The following is a 15,168-nucleotide window of genomic DNA, read 5'->3' on the forward strand; positions in this document are numbered from 1 at the left end:
ATTGCAAAGTGAGAGAACCAGGTGCTGACTGGAAGGCCACAGAACCTGCCAGGAGACAGGCGTCAGAACAAAGGGGCCCTCACAAGGCCTGCATGCCAAAGAAGCCAAGGAGCAAGAGCCCAAGAGTCACAACAAGGTATCGGGTGCCGGCTCCGTGGGAACGGTCTCGGCAGTGTGGAGAGAGCAGGAAAGATGTTTCCAAGATGTGGGCAAGCATCACATCAAAGAAGCTGTCAGTTATTTGGGCTAAAGGTGCAAATGAGTCAAAATGAAGCAAAAGCAACAAAAAAACAAAGGGCGTCCCCTCTTTTCCTTAACTACAAGTGTCCGTGAGTTATCCAGGTTGTTCCACATGTTGTTTGTCCTGCAATGCTGGAGGTCAAATCTTGAGCCTCTTGCGAGCTAGGAGCATGTACTACCACTGAGCTACATCTTCAGCTAACTAAAAAATATGTATATGTATGCGCATATAGAATGTGCTGTCATTCTAAGGCTGTTCCATATTTTCCTCCTTTTACTCAACCATCTGATGTTCTGGCGATCTCTCGGTATGCTGCTGTGGACCCCTGTGTACTCCTATCTGATCAGTTTTCTACCAGTGGGCTTGGGCTTGTACCTATCAAATTGGTAAAAAAGAAAACTCTTCCTAGCTCTCTAGAGGTTGTTCTAAAAACTCTAACCCTTGTTGGTGTCTACAGGCTCTGCTGATGTGCTAACTAAACCTCACAGGGTTCTGTATTTAATCAACAATGCTTGCTTCCATCCCCCCTCTCTCCAGAGTTCTTCCCTTTGGCGTTTGATCTCAAGCTTCGCTGGAAGGTCCTGTTTCCTGCTCTGCAATTTCCCTTAAACTTTCTGCACAATAAAACTCCGTGGAAGTATAAAAGTAACTCAAGATTTAAAGGTTGAGTGCCAGGCACATGACCTATTTGACCTTCAGTTGTAATCTGGAAAGATACAGAGATGCCTCTCCATGGTAACTGTTGACACAGGCGGTACCTCAGATGCTGCCTGGGCCCACCTACTGCTATAACAGTAGAAATCTGAGAGAGGTGTGGTTCTGACAGCCACACAGCACAAATAAAGAACAGGGTTGGCCTGGGGTCTTTACTTGCATCCCAGTAATCTCTTAGGTACCTCTGAACGCTCTTACCTGTCTTCAATGGTGTTCAAAAATGATGGCAGCTTTAACTTAGTACTGGTTACTCAGGAAAGTTGGTTCGCATAAGGAATAAATAAAGGAACAATTTGTTGTTATAGGATGCCAGGGAATTCCAGTGCTGCCTGGGACCCCGGGGCCAGCTTTCTCTATTCTGTGCAGACGCTGAGTCATGGCATGGTTCTGGGAAGTTATGTGGTCTCTGAGTGTTTCTGTCATGCCAAGCACACACTAGACATCATACCACACTAGAACTGTTGTCAAGACTGATGAGGTAATTCTTGTGAAAGCTTATTAGCTCCTCAGATGACAGTCACAGCCGTATCTAGAAATGATACATGGTACAGATGCTGATCTCACTGGCTTATCAGAGGCAGAGGCAGCTACACATCCAACGAAACCCATTATTGTCATTGATTAGTTAAGAGTTCCCATACATCCCTCCACTTGGGGTGTGTGTGTGTGTGTGTGTGTGTGTGTGTGTGTGTGTGCACGCGCACGTGCGCGCGCGCAAGAGAGAGAGAGAGAGAGTCATGTGTGTGTCTGTCTGTATATGTCTGTGTGTATGCTTGTGGTAAAACCCAAGACCCTGTGAATATTGAGTGATCTACTCTTTAGCTGTATTTCCAATCCCTATTCTTAACCTAGATGATTTGTATTTCTTACAGTCTCGCTCCTAAATTTCAACAACCTAAGGTCTTCTAATTACTTATGCCTTCTTCTCAGTGGTTTTAGCAGTCAAATGAGGATCACAGGGCTGTGATGAGATTAAGTAAGTTAACGGACAGCGAACACAGCCTGGTGCCCAGAGAGTGCCCAGTGAGTGCTAGCTGCTATCACTGTTAACTCTGAATGATCTGCGAACACACACATACACTCTTCAAAATAATATCAGTGCTCTGTCCCACTCCTTCCTGCCCCTCCCTTTCTCACTTTCTTTTGAAAAGAAGGGTCTGAAGTGGTCCAGGTTGGTTTCAAGCTCACTGTGCACACCAGGATAGCCTTGACCTCCTGATCTTCCTCTCTTTCTACTTCCCAAGAACTGGGATTCCTGGTGTGTGCCCCCAGGCCCAATGCTGGAGGTCAAATCCAGGACATCTTACGTGCTACACAAGCACTGTCACCTGAGCTATGCTATGATGACATTTTCTGTAGGGGAAATAACAAGGTTATTTGACACAGTGAAGACAGACTGGGCTTTTAGGATCACGGGGGCTCTGTGTTTCCACGCTGTCTCAGTAAGAATTTGCTTTCGCTGCTTCCTCTCTTCCTTGTAGTTTTTCTCCCCACCCCCCTCTTTTTCTTTCCTTGTTTTTGAGACGAGTCTCATGTAACTCAGGCTGGCCTTGAATTCATGTGTCCTAGGATGGCATTGAACTTCTGATCCTCCTATCTTCACCTCTTTTATGCAGTGCTGGAATTACAGGCCCATGTCACCACGCCCAGCTAAGGCAGCTTCTTCTTCAGCTGTCTAATTCAGCACTTGGGAGCTCCATCAGCACTGGCTGAGGAGTGAATGAAGAAACAGAAGTCTATTGAAAGGCAGAAGTAGAGGATGACCATAAGGAAAGAAGCCTGCTTGGCATTTTCGGGTTTCCAGGAAACAGGAGGGAAACAAGATAAAGAAGAAAGTGGTGTATGCATGGGGATAGGAGCACCTGATGGACTTGAGACCCCAGACACAGAAATGAAAAGCAGAAGGAAAGCTGTGCAGTTGGATGAACAGGCCCAAAGAATCACTGGGCTTTGTTTTCGTTTCAAACAAAGTCAGTTGTCGCCAGAAGGCAGAGGAGAGCATTTCTTTTCGACAGTGATAGTCCGCAGAGATTTCCAGCTTTAAAAAGGAGCATTCTGAAGGTGTCACAAAGAGCACCCTATTAGAGTGTCCGCCACCCTGAAAATGAATCTTCCTCCTTTGTACTCAGGGTGTTTCCTTGTTAATGGCAGCCTCCCTCTGTGACCCCGAGTTGTTTCACAGCCTCCCTGAAAGTAAAAGCTGCTCATTGTTTCAGTGCCTCCCTCCCTGCCTCATTCCTAAACATACTCCATCCCAATTGGGGTCATAGTAATAGTATCCTTACTAGGCATCACTGTTCAATCAAGGGACAAGTCTCAACCACTGACTTTGTCTTCTTCTCTTCCTCGTGCAGTTTATTTAGGTTGAAATGGTTTTCAGTGGGATTCAACCCCGTCTGCGCACAGGGCTGTGCTTGATCATGGGCAGCACAAAGGTGACTCGGTCTGGTCGGGCTTTGAGAATCTTCTATTTGCTTGTAGATTCATAGTATTTCAGTATCACTTTCTTTTTCTAGGCTACAGATTTCTTTTAACTTGATATGAGTGTGCTAGAATCCAGTTGAAATTGGGTTTAAGAACATTAGATGTAACAGAAGTCTCTAAGACACCTTCCAAGTACCCCCAACCCATATATTTTTGCTGTGCTTTTGTTTTTAATCTCTTACAGCATGTGCCAATTTTACACTACTTGCTGCTTATTTGTATATGTGCCAGCAGCCACTATCGAGAGAGAGAGAGAGAGAGAGAGAGAGAGAGAGAGAGAGAAGAAGAGGAGGAGGAGGAGGGAGGAGGAGGAGAAGAAGGAGAAGAAGAAGAAGAAGAAGAAGAAGAAGAAGAAGAAGAAGAAGAAGAAGAAGAAGCCCAGAAAAGTGAGGCGTGGAGACAGAAGACAGAAGACCTGGACTTGAATGTGAGGCTAGAATCCGATACAAGTGGACCCAGAAAGCTTGGTCACGCCACTCGATCTCTATGATCCTCAGTCCTACACCTAGAACAGGAAGATAATTAGTGCCCATTTCATCACATAGATGCGGAAACTGGCTATTTATATGTTAATTTTACAAAGGGCCTTGCCTATGAGAAAAACCCTATTAATAGTAATTGAATTACTGAAAAAATATGCCAATCCCCCAATGGCATACTGTTACTATTGGCACTTTTTCCCCTGCTCTGCATTGTTAGTGGGGCTTATCTGTAACGCCTTATGGGGTTCAGAGAGAAGTGTTTCTAGGGATTAAGCAGAATCAAAAGGGAGGGGCTTGCCAACAGAGTTAGTAGGGTCCCCCTCATCTTTCATATGTCTTCCCTGATAATAATGGATAATAATAAACGACTGATAATAACGAGGAGGCCCTAGTTGTGTAAAGTAAGATAGTTCTGGATTCAAACTGTGAGTGTGCCTCTACTATATCTGCAATTCAAGACGCTTTTCTGAGTCTTAGTTCTCTAGAATTATATAATTGAAATTAGAGTACAGTGTGTTAAAATAAGACTCAAGGAACTACCAAAACTCAGTATAACCGAGTTAACCAAACTCAGTATTAACTACAGTAACATCCACCCATTAACAGCGCAACCACTGTTAGGGTGAGCATCATATAGTGCTAGAGATAGACAATGTCATCTGTGTGAATGACAGTTAGTGACTGGCATACAGTGTGGCAAGAGTGATAGCATAGAGGATATGCATTGCTCTGGAAACAATTCAGGAGGGGCCTATATGGCAGCTTTGCTTAGGAAGTTGGCAGTTATTATTAGGGAAGGCTTTCTGGAGGGAGTTTGTGGAGGGGCTTAAAATCACAAGGACAGAGTGACCACAGGTTTGAGAAAGTATGCCCATCTCGGGGAACCAAACGAATTCATAGAAACGGATTCATAGAAATCTACAACAAATCATAATTGTGGATATTTTTGTGTGTGTGTGAAACGATTTCTGCTTCTTTCTATGAGGAAACAGAAGGCACCGAAAAACTGTCCCCTCACTTAGAAAACTTCGGTGGGGAATATCAAGCTAAAATGTCTTTATATAACTCCAATACAGGTTTGGAGACTTTAAACTGACCTTCAACCCTGGCTAAACCCCGTGGGTGCTTTAACGCACTGCATCCCTCCATAATTTCGTGGTCAACCAGCTGTAACACCTATCTCTCAGGGTTACTGCAAGGACTAAGAAGGTGAGCAAGGCAGGTTCGTAGCAATACGTGTGTGACATATGCAGCATTTGGAATAAATATGAGTTCTCTCGGCTGGACCACGTGTATCTGGAGGAAACAGCCTCTCTCTTCCCTTTCTCTCCTGGCCTCCTCCAACAGTGTCAGCGGCGGCAGCCCGAAGCCGGGGACGTACAGGACGTCCACTCAAGCGGGCACTCTGTTGATTAATGGACAGGGGCGCGGAGCCCGGCGCGGGCTGGGCATGCTCAGTGCGCGCGGCGACGCGAGGCAGCGGCGGGGGCGGGGCCGGGCGCGCCAGGCGCATGCTCAGTCTCCCCATCTGCTCTTTCCATCCAGTGCCGCAGCCGGAAAACCGCAGCGGCGACGGCGGCGGCGGCTGGAGGGGAGCGACGCGGCCGGCATCGGGAGGGGTAGCGGAAAATACGAGGGCGAGCCCGATAAGGCAGGAGCCGCGGGCCCGTGATTTGCGGCCTCCTCCGGGCCGCTGCCTCGGCCGTGAGTTTCGCCGAGGAGGCGGGCGGCGGCGACGGGAGCGCCGGGGAAGCGCCGGGCCGCGGGCGGCTCGCGCGCTGCAGCGATTCTGACGTTTTCCGCGGCGGGTCCGGCGGCCCGAGGGGCGGCCGTGAGTGAGGCGGGGCGTGCGCGCTCCGCCATGGCCGGGACACTGTCCGCGACGTGAACGTCCAGGCTGCCCCCGCCCGAGCATTCCGGGCCCTCGCAGCCGCCACCCTCCTCCGAGCCCGTGTGACTAAACGGAGACAAAGGGGAGGCGGCGGGGCAGACCGGGGCTGGAGCAAGCGCGGCCCGGCGCCGCCTCACGTCTATGCCCGGGGCCGCGGCGGCTCCCGCGGGCGGCGGCGGGCTCGCGACGAGCGCAGCTGAGTTTTTCCGCGCCCGGCGCTCCGGAGGGCCGCGACCGACGCGGACGATCTGAAGTCCCTCTCCGCCACACCATGTGAAGGCTGTCGTCCTGCCGTTCCGACCAGCCGCCGTGAAAGATGGGGGATGCTGCAGACCCGCGGGAGATGAGAAGGACGTTCATTGTTCCAGCCATCAAGCCCTTTGACCACTATGACTTCTCCAGGGCCAAAATCGCCTGCAATCTGGCCTGGCTGGTGGCCAAAGCCTTTGGGACAGGTAAGTGGTGTCTTGTCTTCCTCTTCCTCCCGATGGTGTCCACATCCCGGTTTTTGTTCCTGATTCCACCCCTTCCCCCATGTATGTCTTCCGGTACAGGTTCTGGGAGATGATGGGAGACCAGCACTAGGAAAAAGAAAGAAGGCAGGTTTGGTCTTAAATGAGATGCCCTTGACTGATCGAGAGATGGGTTGTCCAGATTTTTTTATTGAATAGCGTGTGTGTGTGTGTGTGTGTGTGTGTGTGTAAATTCAACGAGCAAATTGTCGTGTTTTCCTAAAATGGCTTCAATTTGTGGTGTTTTCCTCATTGTGCTGCATACACTTCCCTCTCAGTCATAATTGTGATTACCCTACCAAGAAATCTGAGTTTATTATTGGAAGAAGGCGGATGGTCTATGGTGCTATATTGATTTTGACATTTGTCATGGTGGCTGCTCTTCAGGCTTTATAGGGTGAAAGGTGGTCTCTGTTGAAGTGCAGTGTTAATTTTTGCTGTCATTCTTTATTCCTCTGCCACCCTTCCGTACACATTTCAAATCCTTGTTAAGCCACCCATTAAAACCAGTTTTAGTTTTCTGACTGTATGGTGCTGTTTTCACTTAATATCATCGGGGCATATTCCTTTTTTCTAAATGTATTTTGATGTCATAAAATCAGATAAACAAAACCTCCCTGCTTTGAGGTTTTCTTTTTGATGTAGAAGTGGTTTCTTGGGGGTTTGAGGGAGGCATATGCTGTTGACACAAAAATCCTGTAGTACCGTGGCAATTAAACACTCCCTCCATAACCCAGTCTTTGCAGAATAACAGGAAAGGGGCCTCCTGCGATAATTCCTTAGCTCTTGCTTTAGGAACTCATGTTGTGGAATGCTTAAAAAAATTAGTGAAGTTCTTCAGTGCTTGCAAAATGTTCTCTGGATGTTTCATGGAGGGTGACTGGTTTCCAGTTTGAGGACTGTGAAGATATGTGGCTAAATGGTTTAATCCTGCTTTTTTGTTTAGCCTTACACATAGGCCAGTGTTTTCAGGACTTGTACATCTGGGTTAAAGAGTAGATGAATTACCCCATTTAGAAACGTGTTTGTTAGTTTAGAAGGAATTTTTATGTCTAATAGGAAGCACAGATAATACTTTTTAAAAAAAACTGATATAAGAAATGGGAAGCAGTATACTAAGTATCTATTTGGAGAACTGATGCGGCTCTAAGTGAGAAACAGGGAAATTGGCAGCGTTTCCTGTGTGGAAGCTAGAAGATGGAGAGGACCCGGGGCATTTTCGCCATCTGAAACTGAGAGGTGCTTGTGGCACAAAAGTGAACGCTGTGCTGTTCCCTCTCCCAGAGGCTTCTGAGCAGACTTGCCCTACTTTCGGGATGTATGTCAGGCCGGTCACTGGATTCTGGAGTACTGGAACACACTTGAGAAAGCAAGTATGGGACTACACTGTCAGTGCAACCTGCCTTATTTCTGCCGGTGCTCTGCGCAGGATTCACAGCTCTGGTTGTCAGTGTGCTCACATTTGCACAGGAGAGAGCCAGGGCAGCCAGTGACATGGATAAAAAGATCTGAGGAGGACCTTAAGAGAGTAACTTACAAATTGATAGATTTTTTTTAAGGTGCGTGTGTGCGTGTGTGTGTGTGTGTGTGTGTGTGTGTGTGTGCGCGCGCGCACATGTTTTCTGAGACATCCCGTCCGTCTCACTGTGTGTATTCACCTGACCTGGTACTTGCTGTGAAGCTCAGACTGACCTCAGATTCATAGTAATGCTGCCTTAGTGCTAGGCCTCAGTGCTGGGCTAGAGATGTGTGCCACCACGATCACCTTTGCTTTGCTTTATTGACAGGCTTTTTTGTTTTATTATTGTTTTTATTTTATGTGGATTAGTGTTTTAACTGCATGTATGTATATTTGTGTGAGGGTGTTGGATCCTGTGGAACTGGAGTTATAGACAGTTGTGAGCGGCCGTGCGGGTGCTGGGAATTGAACCTGGGTCCTCTGCAAGAGCAGCCAGTGCTCTTAATCACTGAGCCATCTCTCCAGCTCCTATTGACAATCTTTAAAACATAAACTTACATAGAGTGACTAGAAAAAAAAGTAAGATTTTTTAAAAAGTTTTTTGCTACATTTGTACTTGCCATAAACACAAAAAGGTTAATAGGCAAATATTTCAAAGCTAATAATTTTATTCATTTATTCAAAATGTTGACCCAACATTTTTAATATAATGTACAGGCTTTTTGTTGTTGTTGTTGTTAGAAATGTTCAAAGTTTTAGAAATAACTTATTTCTAAAACATTTATATGCTGTGCACACATCACACACCTACCCATTAGAGGCCAACCTGCTGGAGTTGGCTCTCTCTTTAGCATGTGGGCTCCAGGGCTGGAACTCTGTCAGACTTGGCAGCAGGCCTTTATCCACTAAACAATCTTACTTGTCCCTTCCTAACTTTTGTTATACAAAATATCAGCTTTAGAACTGTATGTTGAAAATGCAATTCAATATGATTAATGCAGAATTAATTTTGGACAAAGAATAAATTAATTGAATTGTAAAACCAATAAGAGACACTGACATTGTGATACCTAGAAAGCAGATAAGAGGTATTTGCATGAATAATACTCTTCTTGTCCTGAAAAATATTCCAAAGGCTCCATCTTTTAGAGAGTGTATGTATTCATTAGTGTGGTTTATGAAAGACCGTGTCTCTGTAGCCTAGAGAGGCTGAACTGAGTGACGACCGCTACTGTGTTTGGAAACAGCACATTCAAGCAGCAACATAACTGAGATTACCTTCCATGTTTTGTTCTTTTGACTCTTCCAGCTGATGGCTGTAGAAGCTCTTGGAGTGAATCCCACTCCCTCTCTCCTTCCCATACTTGTGTGTGTGTGTGGGGGGGGTGGGTGGGTGGGTGGGTGTGGTGTGGTGTGGTGTGATAGGGTCTTACTATATAATCCTGGCTGGCCTCATACTCACTATGTAGACCAGACTGGCCTGGAATCACACAGGTCCTCCTGTCTCTGCCTTCTAAGTGCTGGAATTGAAGGCATGCACCACTATGCCTGGTGTGTGTGTGTGTGTGTGTGTGTGTGTGTGTGTGTGTATTGACACAGGTTCTTGCTGTACAGTTCTGGCTAGCTTGGAATTTATGTGAGTTGTCTTATTCAGTCCCTGGAGTGCTGTGATTGCAAACGGGAGCCATCATACCCCCCTTAAGGCCTACCCAATTTGTAGTGCCAATTTCTCATTTTAACCTTAGTAGCTGTATTGTCTTTTGTGTGTATGTGTGTGTAGGTACACATTCATGTGTGCGCGTGTGTCTGTGAAGGCCATAGGCAAAACTGCCCTCCTCTTTTTGAGACAAGATTTCTCATTGAACTTGCAGCTCACCAATCTGGCTAGATTGACTGGCTAGCAAACTCCAGGGATCTTCACTTTTCTTCCCTCTCAGTGCTGGCCTTATAGGTGTGTGCTTCCACCAACCCTGGCTTTTTGTGTGGGATCCAAACTCAGGTCCTCAGACTTGTATAACAAGCACTTGTACTTAAAGACAGCGTCATCTACCCAGCCCCCTTTTCTTATCCCATCTAGTTAGTGATATAATATCATTTGCTGTCATAATATACCTTGTCCCATTTCTTTTATGTCCTGGCAGATATTGTTAAATTCTCATAGAAGTCCTGGCTTCTAAATATTTACAAGGAATGAGTAGCCATGAGGTGAAAAAGAGACTCAGTACAAAGAGGCCATTTGGGACATTATTGCAAGAGTCTGGGCAAGAGGTAATGAGGGCTCAAGGTGGGGTGGAAATAATAATAAATCTGCTGTATTCATTGAGCAGTTACTGGGTGTCATACACTTCATATAGTATCTCATTTTAATCCTCCTGATGGCCTCAAGAGGTGGAAACTGTTACTCATCCCAGTTTTACTGGGGAGGAAAATGAGACTTGTGGCTTTTGGAGTTTATCCAAAGGCACCAAACCAATGGAACCAGGATCAAAACCAGGGAAGTCTGACTTGCTGTGTGCTTTTACTAGTTAAGAACATTCCATGGGCCAAAGGAAGGGAAAAGAAGCAAGAGGCAGAGAAATATTGCAGAAATTGAATCCTTAGTATTTCTAAAGGACTGAATTTGGGATACGTGGGTGATTTTTGTTGTTGTTGTTGTTGTTTTGTTTTGTTTTTCGTGACAGGGTTGTGTAATTGTTCTGGATGTGCTGTAGACCAGGCTGGCCTCTAACTCACAGAGATCTGCTTGCCTCTGCCTCCCAAGTGCTGGGATTAAAGACGTGCACCACTGTAGATGGAGCGGTGGGGCTGCATCCCGCCACCCGGCTAGCTTTCCACCCGAAATAATTACACGGAAACTGTATTCTTTTAAACACTGCCTGGCCCATTAGTTTCAGCCTCTTATTGGTTAATTCTCTCATCTTGCTTTAACCCATATTTAGTATTCTGTGTAGCACCACGAGGTGGTCGCTTACCAGGAAAGATCTTAACCTGCGTCCATCTCAGAGAGGAGAGGCATGGAGACTGCCTATGGCGACTGCCTGAAGCATCTGCCTTCTCTCTCCCAGAATTCTGTTCTGTCTACTCCGCCTACCTAATTTTCTGTCCTATTAAAGGGCCAAGGCAGTTTCTTTATTAACCAATGAAAGTAACATAGACAGATGACCCTCCTCCACCACACCACCATTGCCAGGCATCCATGGGTGATTTTGAAGAGTATAAATGAGGATAAGGCCATCCGAGGATTTAGAGAAAGTGAAATTTGGAGATTTGTGACTGGGAAGGTAAACTGTGACACCAGTTAACAGAGGAGCAGCAGGTTGGGTGGGAATGCAGATACTTTTGATATTTTTGAGCTAGATAGATAGGTCCAAATACGTTGTCTGAGAAATCTGGTAACGTGGGTAGTTACAAACAGAGCTGAGACTGCAGTGTGACTCCAAAGCCGAGACTGGAGAATGCTGTGGATAGTGACAGTGCAACTGAAGCTGCAGGTGGGTGTGATTGTAGAGGACAAGGCAAAGGTTAAAGACACAATTTCAAGAGTGAGACTTAGAGGAAAAGGAGGCAGAGTCAGCGATCAGTTAAGAGTTGTATTGTAAGAGCGTACAGGCCAGTGAGCTGGCTCAGCTTGAGGTCGAGCCCTAGGAACTACGTGGTGGAAGGAGATACTGACCCTGGCAAGTTGTTCTTTGACTTTCACACATGCACCATGAGACAAGCCTTCCTTTCTTCCCCGAATAAATAAATAAATAATAAATGTTTACTTTTTTTTCTTAGAAGAAAGGATACTAGCACTGAGGCCCTGGGAGGAAGGGTGTTTGCTGGACAGTGGTTTAAGCAAAGAGGAAAGTCTAACTACAGTATAGTTCAGGATAAGAGGCTTACAGTGGCCACAGTGCCATTCAGAGAGACTGATACGGTTGGGGAGTGGTGCTGGAGGCTAGTCCAGGGAGATCACTTTCAGCTCAGCAGTCTGAAGTCAGATCTCTGTAGTAAAGGAGGCTGGTTGAAACAAGACCCTGAAATAGGCATTGAAGATGGAGAAAATGGTTTGGATGCAGGCCATGGAGGTGGGACATCTAGGTGGTGGTAGTGAAGCAACAGATTTGGCAAGGTTTATGTAGTGAAGTGGAGGGAAAACTAGTCTGAAAGGTAAATTAGTGCACAGTGGTACTTACGATCGGGTTTTGTTGTTGCTAGTAGATAAATTATCCTAAATGCACTGAATTAAAATAAAAGCCATTATTTTATTATACCATGTACTTTGAGCTAATTACTATTCAAAGCATTTTACATTTTACATTTTTCTGAGAGCAACCCTGTTGAGCAGATATGTTATTTCTTCCCCTAAGTCTCTAAATTAGGGTTTCCCAACTATAGAACTATTGATCAGGCAATGCTTCATTCTAGGGCCTCTCTTGTATATTATAGAATTTTATCAGCATCCTCAGTTCTTGTCCAGATTCCATAGTGTTCTCTGCACCTGCTGGTGTAACACATTGTCAGGTTAAAATGGTATTTGTACATTAAAGTCTAAAGAGTATCCATACTGAAAGCCAGAATGTAGTTTTCTTTTTTTAAAATAAGTGAAGAAGCAGGCATAGAGGGGATAGTAAAATTATCTTTGACCATCCAGCTAAATCTACTGAAAATTTTCCTTCCTGCCTGGCACCCTGACCTACTCAGTTTGTATTCTGGGCAAGGTAGCTCATCAGAAATATTTTTCAGAAGCTGTCAATGAGTACACTTCAAAAAGGCTGAAAGGTATACTTCATGTTACATGCATGTTATCATAAAGGAAAACGAAATCTGGAAAATAGACTAGGAAATGGATTTGAGTAGGACTAAAAGTTATGATGGGGATATACTGGATGTTTAAGCTAGTACATGTGGACAGATGTGACTCGGATGAAAGTGGGTAGGAGATAGTTTCATTTGTAATTAATGGAAAACCCGCCTCAAATTGACTGACAATAAGGAGCATGTATTGGTTTATAAAACTACAAGAGTCCTAAAGTAGGATGGGTTTGGATTTGAGTTTTCAGGTCTTGTTTTTCCCTGATTCCTTTAGCTGTACCCTTCATCACGGCTGGGTTTTATTCTCTGGTTGTCATGGTACAAAATAGCTGTAGGTGGTCCAGGCGTCAGCAGGACCCACAGTTCTGAGCCCTTTACTGACAATTACGTGAAAGTTCTGCATTCTTATCTTGCTTTTTTCTTTTCCTTAAACAAAACCATTTGATGAAATCTCATTTATGTATACTAACAATAAGCTTTTGTGGCCTCATTACCTTCACAGCCCTGAACTTGTGACCAGTCTTACTCCATCTGTAAATACTTTCACTCCACTCCCACCAGTTAGTTAAAGCAAATCTGAAACTGCTCTATCTGTCCAAAGCCAAACTCTCTTTAAACTGTAACCATGTCACTGTCCTCACCAGAGTCCCACCCCAAGGCATCAGTGTTAGTAGCATTTCAGACTGTTTCATACAGTCCTTCTTTTCGTTGTTTGCTTGTCCTTGCCAGGGTCTGCAAAGGGGCCATTCGGTCCAAGTTTGTCTTTGTTTTTCAAATACATAGACTCCCTCTCTGTCTTATTTTGTCTTTCTTGCAGTTTGCTTGTTGGAGAAAGCAGACTATTTGTTCAATAAAATGCCTTGGGTTTCAGCTATACTACCTCTGGAAACAAACCCGAAGGACTCTCTATCCTCCACAGAGACACTTGCACATCCGTGTTTATTATTTTATTCCTTAGAGCAGGGAAATGGAACCACTCTAAATGGTCATCAACAGATGGATAATGAAAATGTGGTACATATGTTAAAGAAAAATGAATCATGAAATTGGAAAAGAAAAAGTGGATGAATCTAGAAAGTATAATAATAATTACATAATATAAGTGTGGTCACCTAGACTCAGAAAAACAAATCTCATGTTCTTCTAAATGTACAGATCCTGCTTATAACATATGCAGGACATACATGTGGGAGAAGTCTAAATTCTGGAAAGGAGTCCAAGAGGCGGGTGATAGGCGATGAAGAAAGGTAGAGGGTTGGCAGAAGGTCACGTGGGACATGACAGATGAGAAGAGTCATGTGGGGAGGCTGCGAGTCGGGAACAGGGAAGCATGGGGGTAAGAGAAATGAGGGCTGGAGAAGGACAGAAACACACTTCCTTCAAATGTCATCACGGTGTTCGCCGCAGTACACTCTGATAAAAGGAAATCTTGTACGCTGTTGTTTTGAGACAGGGTCTTAGGAAGCCAGTCTGGCCTTGCACATTTGTAGCTAAAGATGACGTTCGGCTCCGGATACTTCTGCCTCTACGCCCCAGGTGGTAGTTTTGTAGGAATGAAATTTTTTATTCTTTAGATCTCCAGAGAGTTGTTTAACAAGTTTATTTTCTTCTGTGTTTCTGAGTTGATACTTTGATTTAGAGAATAGTTTACATTAAATTTTTTTTTTTTAAAAAAATGGGTTTGTGTATGTGGATTTTGTTTTAACCAGGTTATATGTCATATCTGTCTGTCACTTTATCATAATGTCTTCTGCTCATTGGAATGCCCCTTTAAAAAGAAACTTCTTCCTGCCAGGCTTGGTGGCGTACACCTTTAATCCCAGCATTTGGAAGGCAGAGGCAGGCAGATTTCTGAGAGTTTGAGGCCAGCCTGGTCACACAAAGTGAGCTCCAGAACAGCCAAGGCTATTACACAGAGAAACCCTGTCTTGAAGAAAAAAAAAAAAGAAAAGAAAAGAAAGAAAGAAACTTCCCTGTATTACTTGGTTGCCCTAACTGCTGTGTGGGAAATTACCCTGATACAGTAATAACCTCTAAGCACATACCAGGCAGCCCGTCCCAGAGGTCCTGGAAGAGAAAGCAGAGAAAATAACATGAAAGCTCACTCTCATGACTTGTTACATCAGTCTACAGAAAGAAGCAAGAGGGAAAAGATAATATAATTAGGTTAAGGTGGAAGCAGGTTGAGCCATATTTCAAATTCTGCGATAGACAATATTTTTATGTCCATCCTTTCTGCCACTTTAGTTTTTCCTGCTCTAGGTATGGTCATCAGGACAAGAGTTGAAATTCCAACAAGGAGCTCCTTAGGGAAACACAGTCACTGACACATACTGTCTTTATCAGAGACAATAGAGGAATGAGCATGTCTGCCACAGTTGAAGCTTCCCAGTAAGCTTGATGAATAGTCATGAATTTTGTGTTCCTTGGGTAGCAAGCATCTAGGCCATAGTTACATCATTGTTGGGTGGCTGGATTAAGTACTCATGAATATTAATTTTTATGGACCCTTTCTTTGTATTTACTGTATCATTAATATTTAGTGCCATATATATGTATAATTTGTAACATGAATATTTAGTATCTAG

General features: G+C 44.7%; 1 protein-coding gene across 2 annotated transcripts in view; it reads left to right on the forward strand.

Annotated features, from left to right (window-relative positions):
- Nucleotides 1-5,531: 5,531 nt before the first annotated feature.
- Nucleotides 5,532-15,168, forward strand: part of Camsap2 (calmodulin regulated spectrin associated protein family member 2) — an 86,683-nt gene continuing 77,046 nt past the window's right edge. The window contains exon 1 of one of the 2 annotated variants that reach the window (XM_038348990.1): nucleotides 5,532-6,267. In XM_038348990.1, coding sequence (XP_038204918.1) covers nucleotides 6,129-6,267 — 139 coding nt within the window. In that variant the 5' untranslated portion in view covers nucleotides 5,532-6,128. The remainder of the gene's footprint in view (nucleotides 6,268-15,168) is intronic. The other variant, XM_038348991.1, reaches the window with a different exon arrangement.

Source organism: Arvicola amphibius, chromosome 12, assembly GCF_903992535.2.
Source record: "Arvicola amphibius chromosome 12, mArvAmp1.2, whole genome shotgun sequence".
In the NCBI taxonomy this organism is placed as follows: domain Eukaryota; kingdom Metazoa; phylum Chordata; class Mammalia; order Rodentia; family Cricetidae; genus Arvicola; species Arvicola amphibius.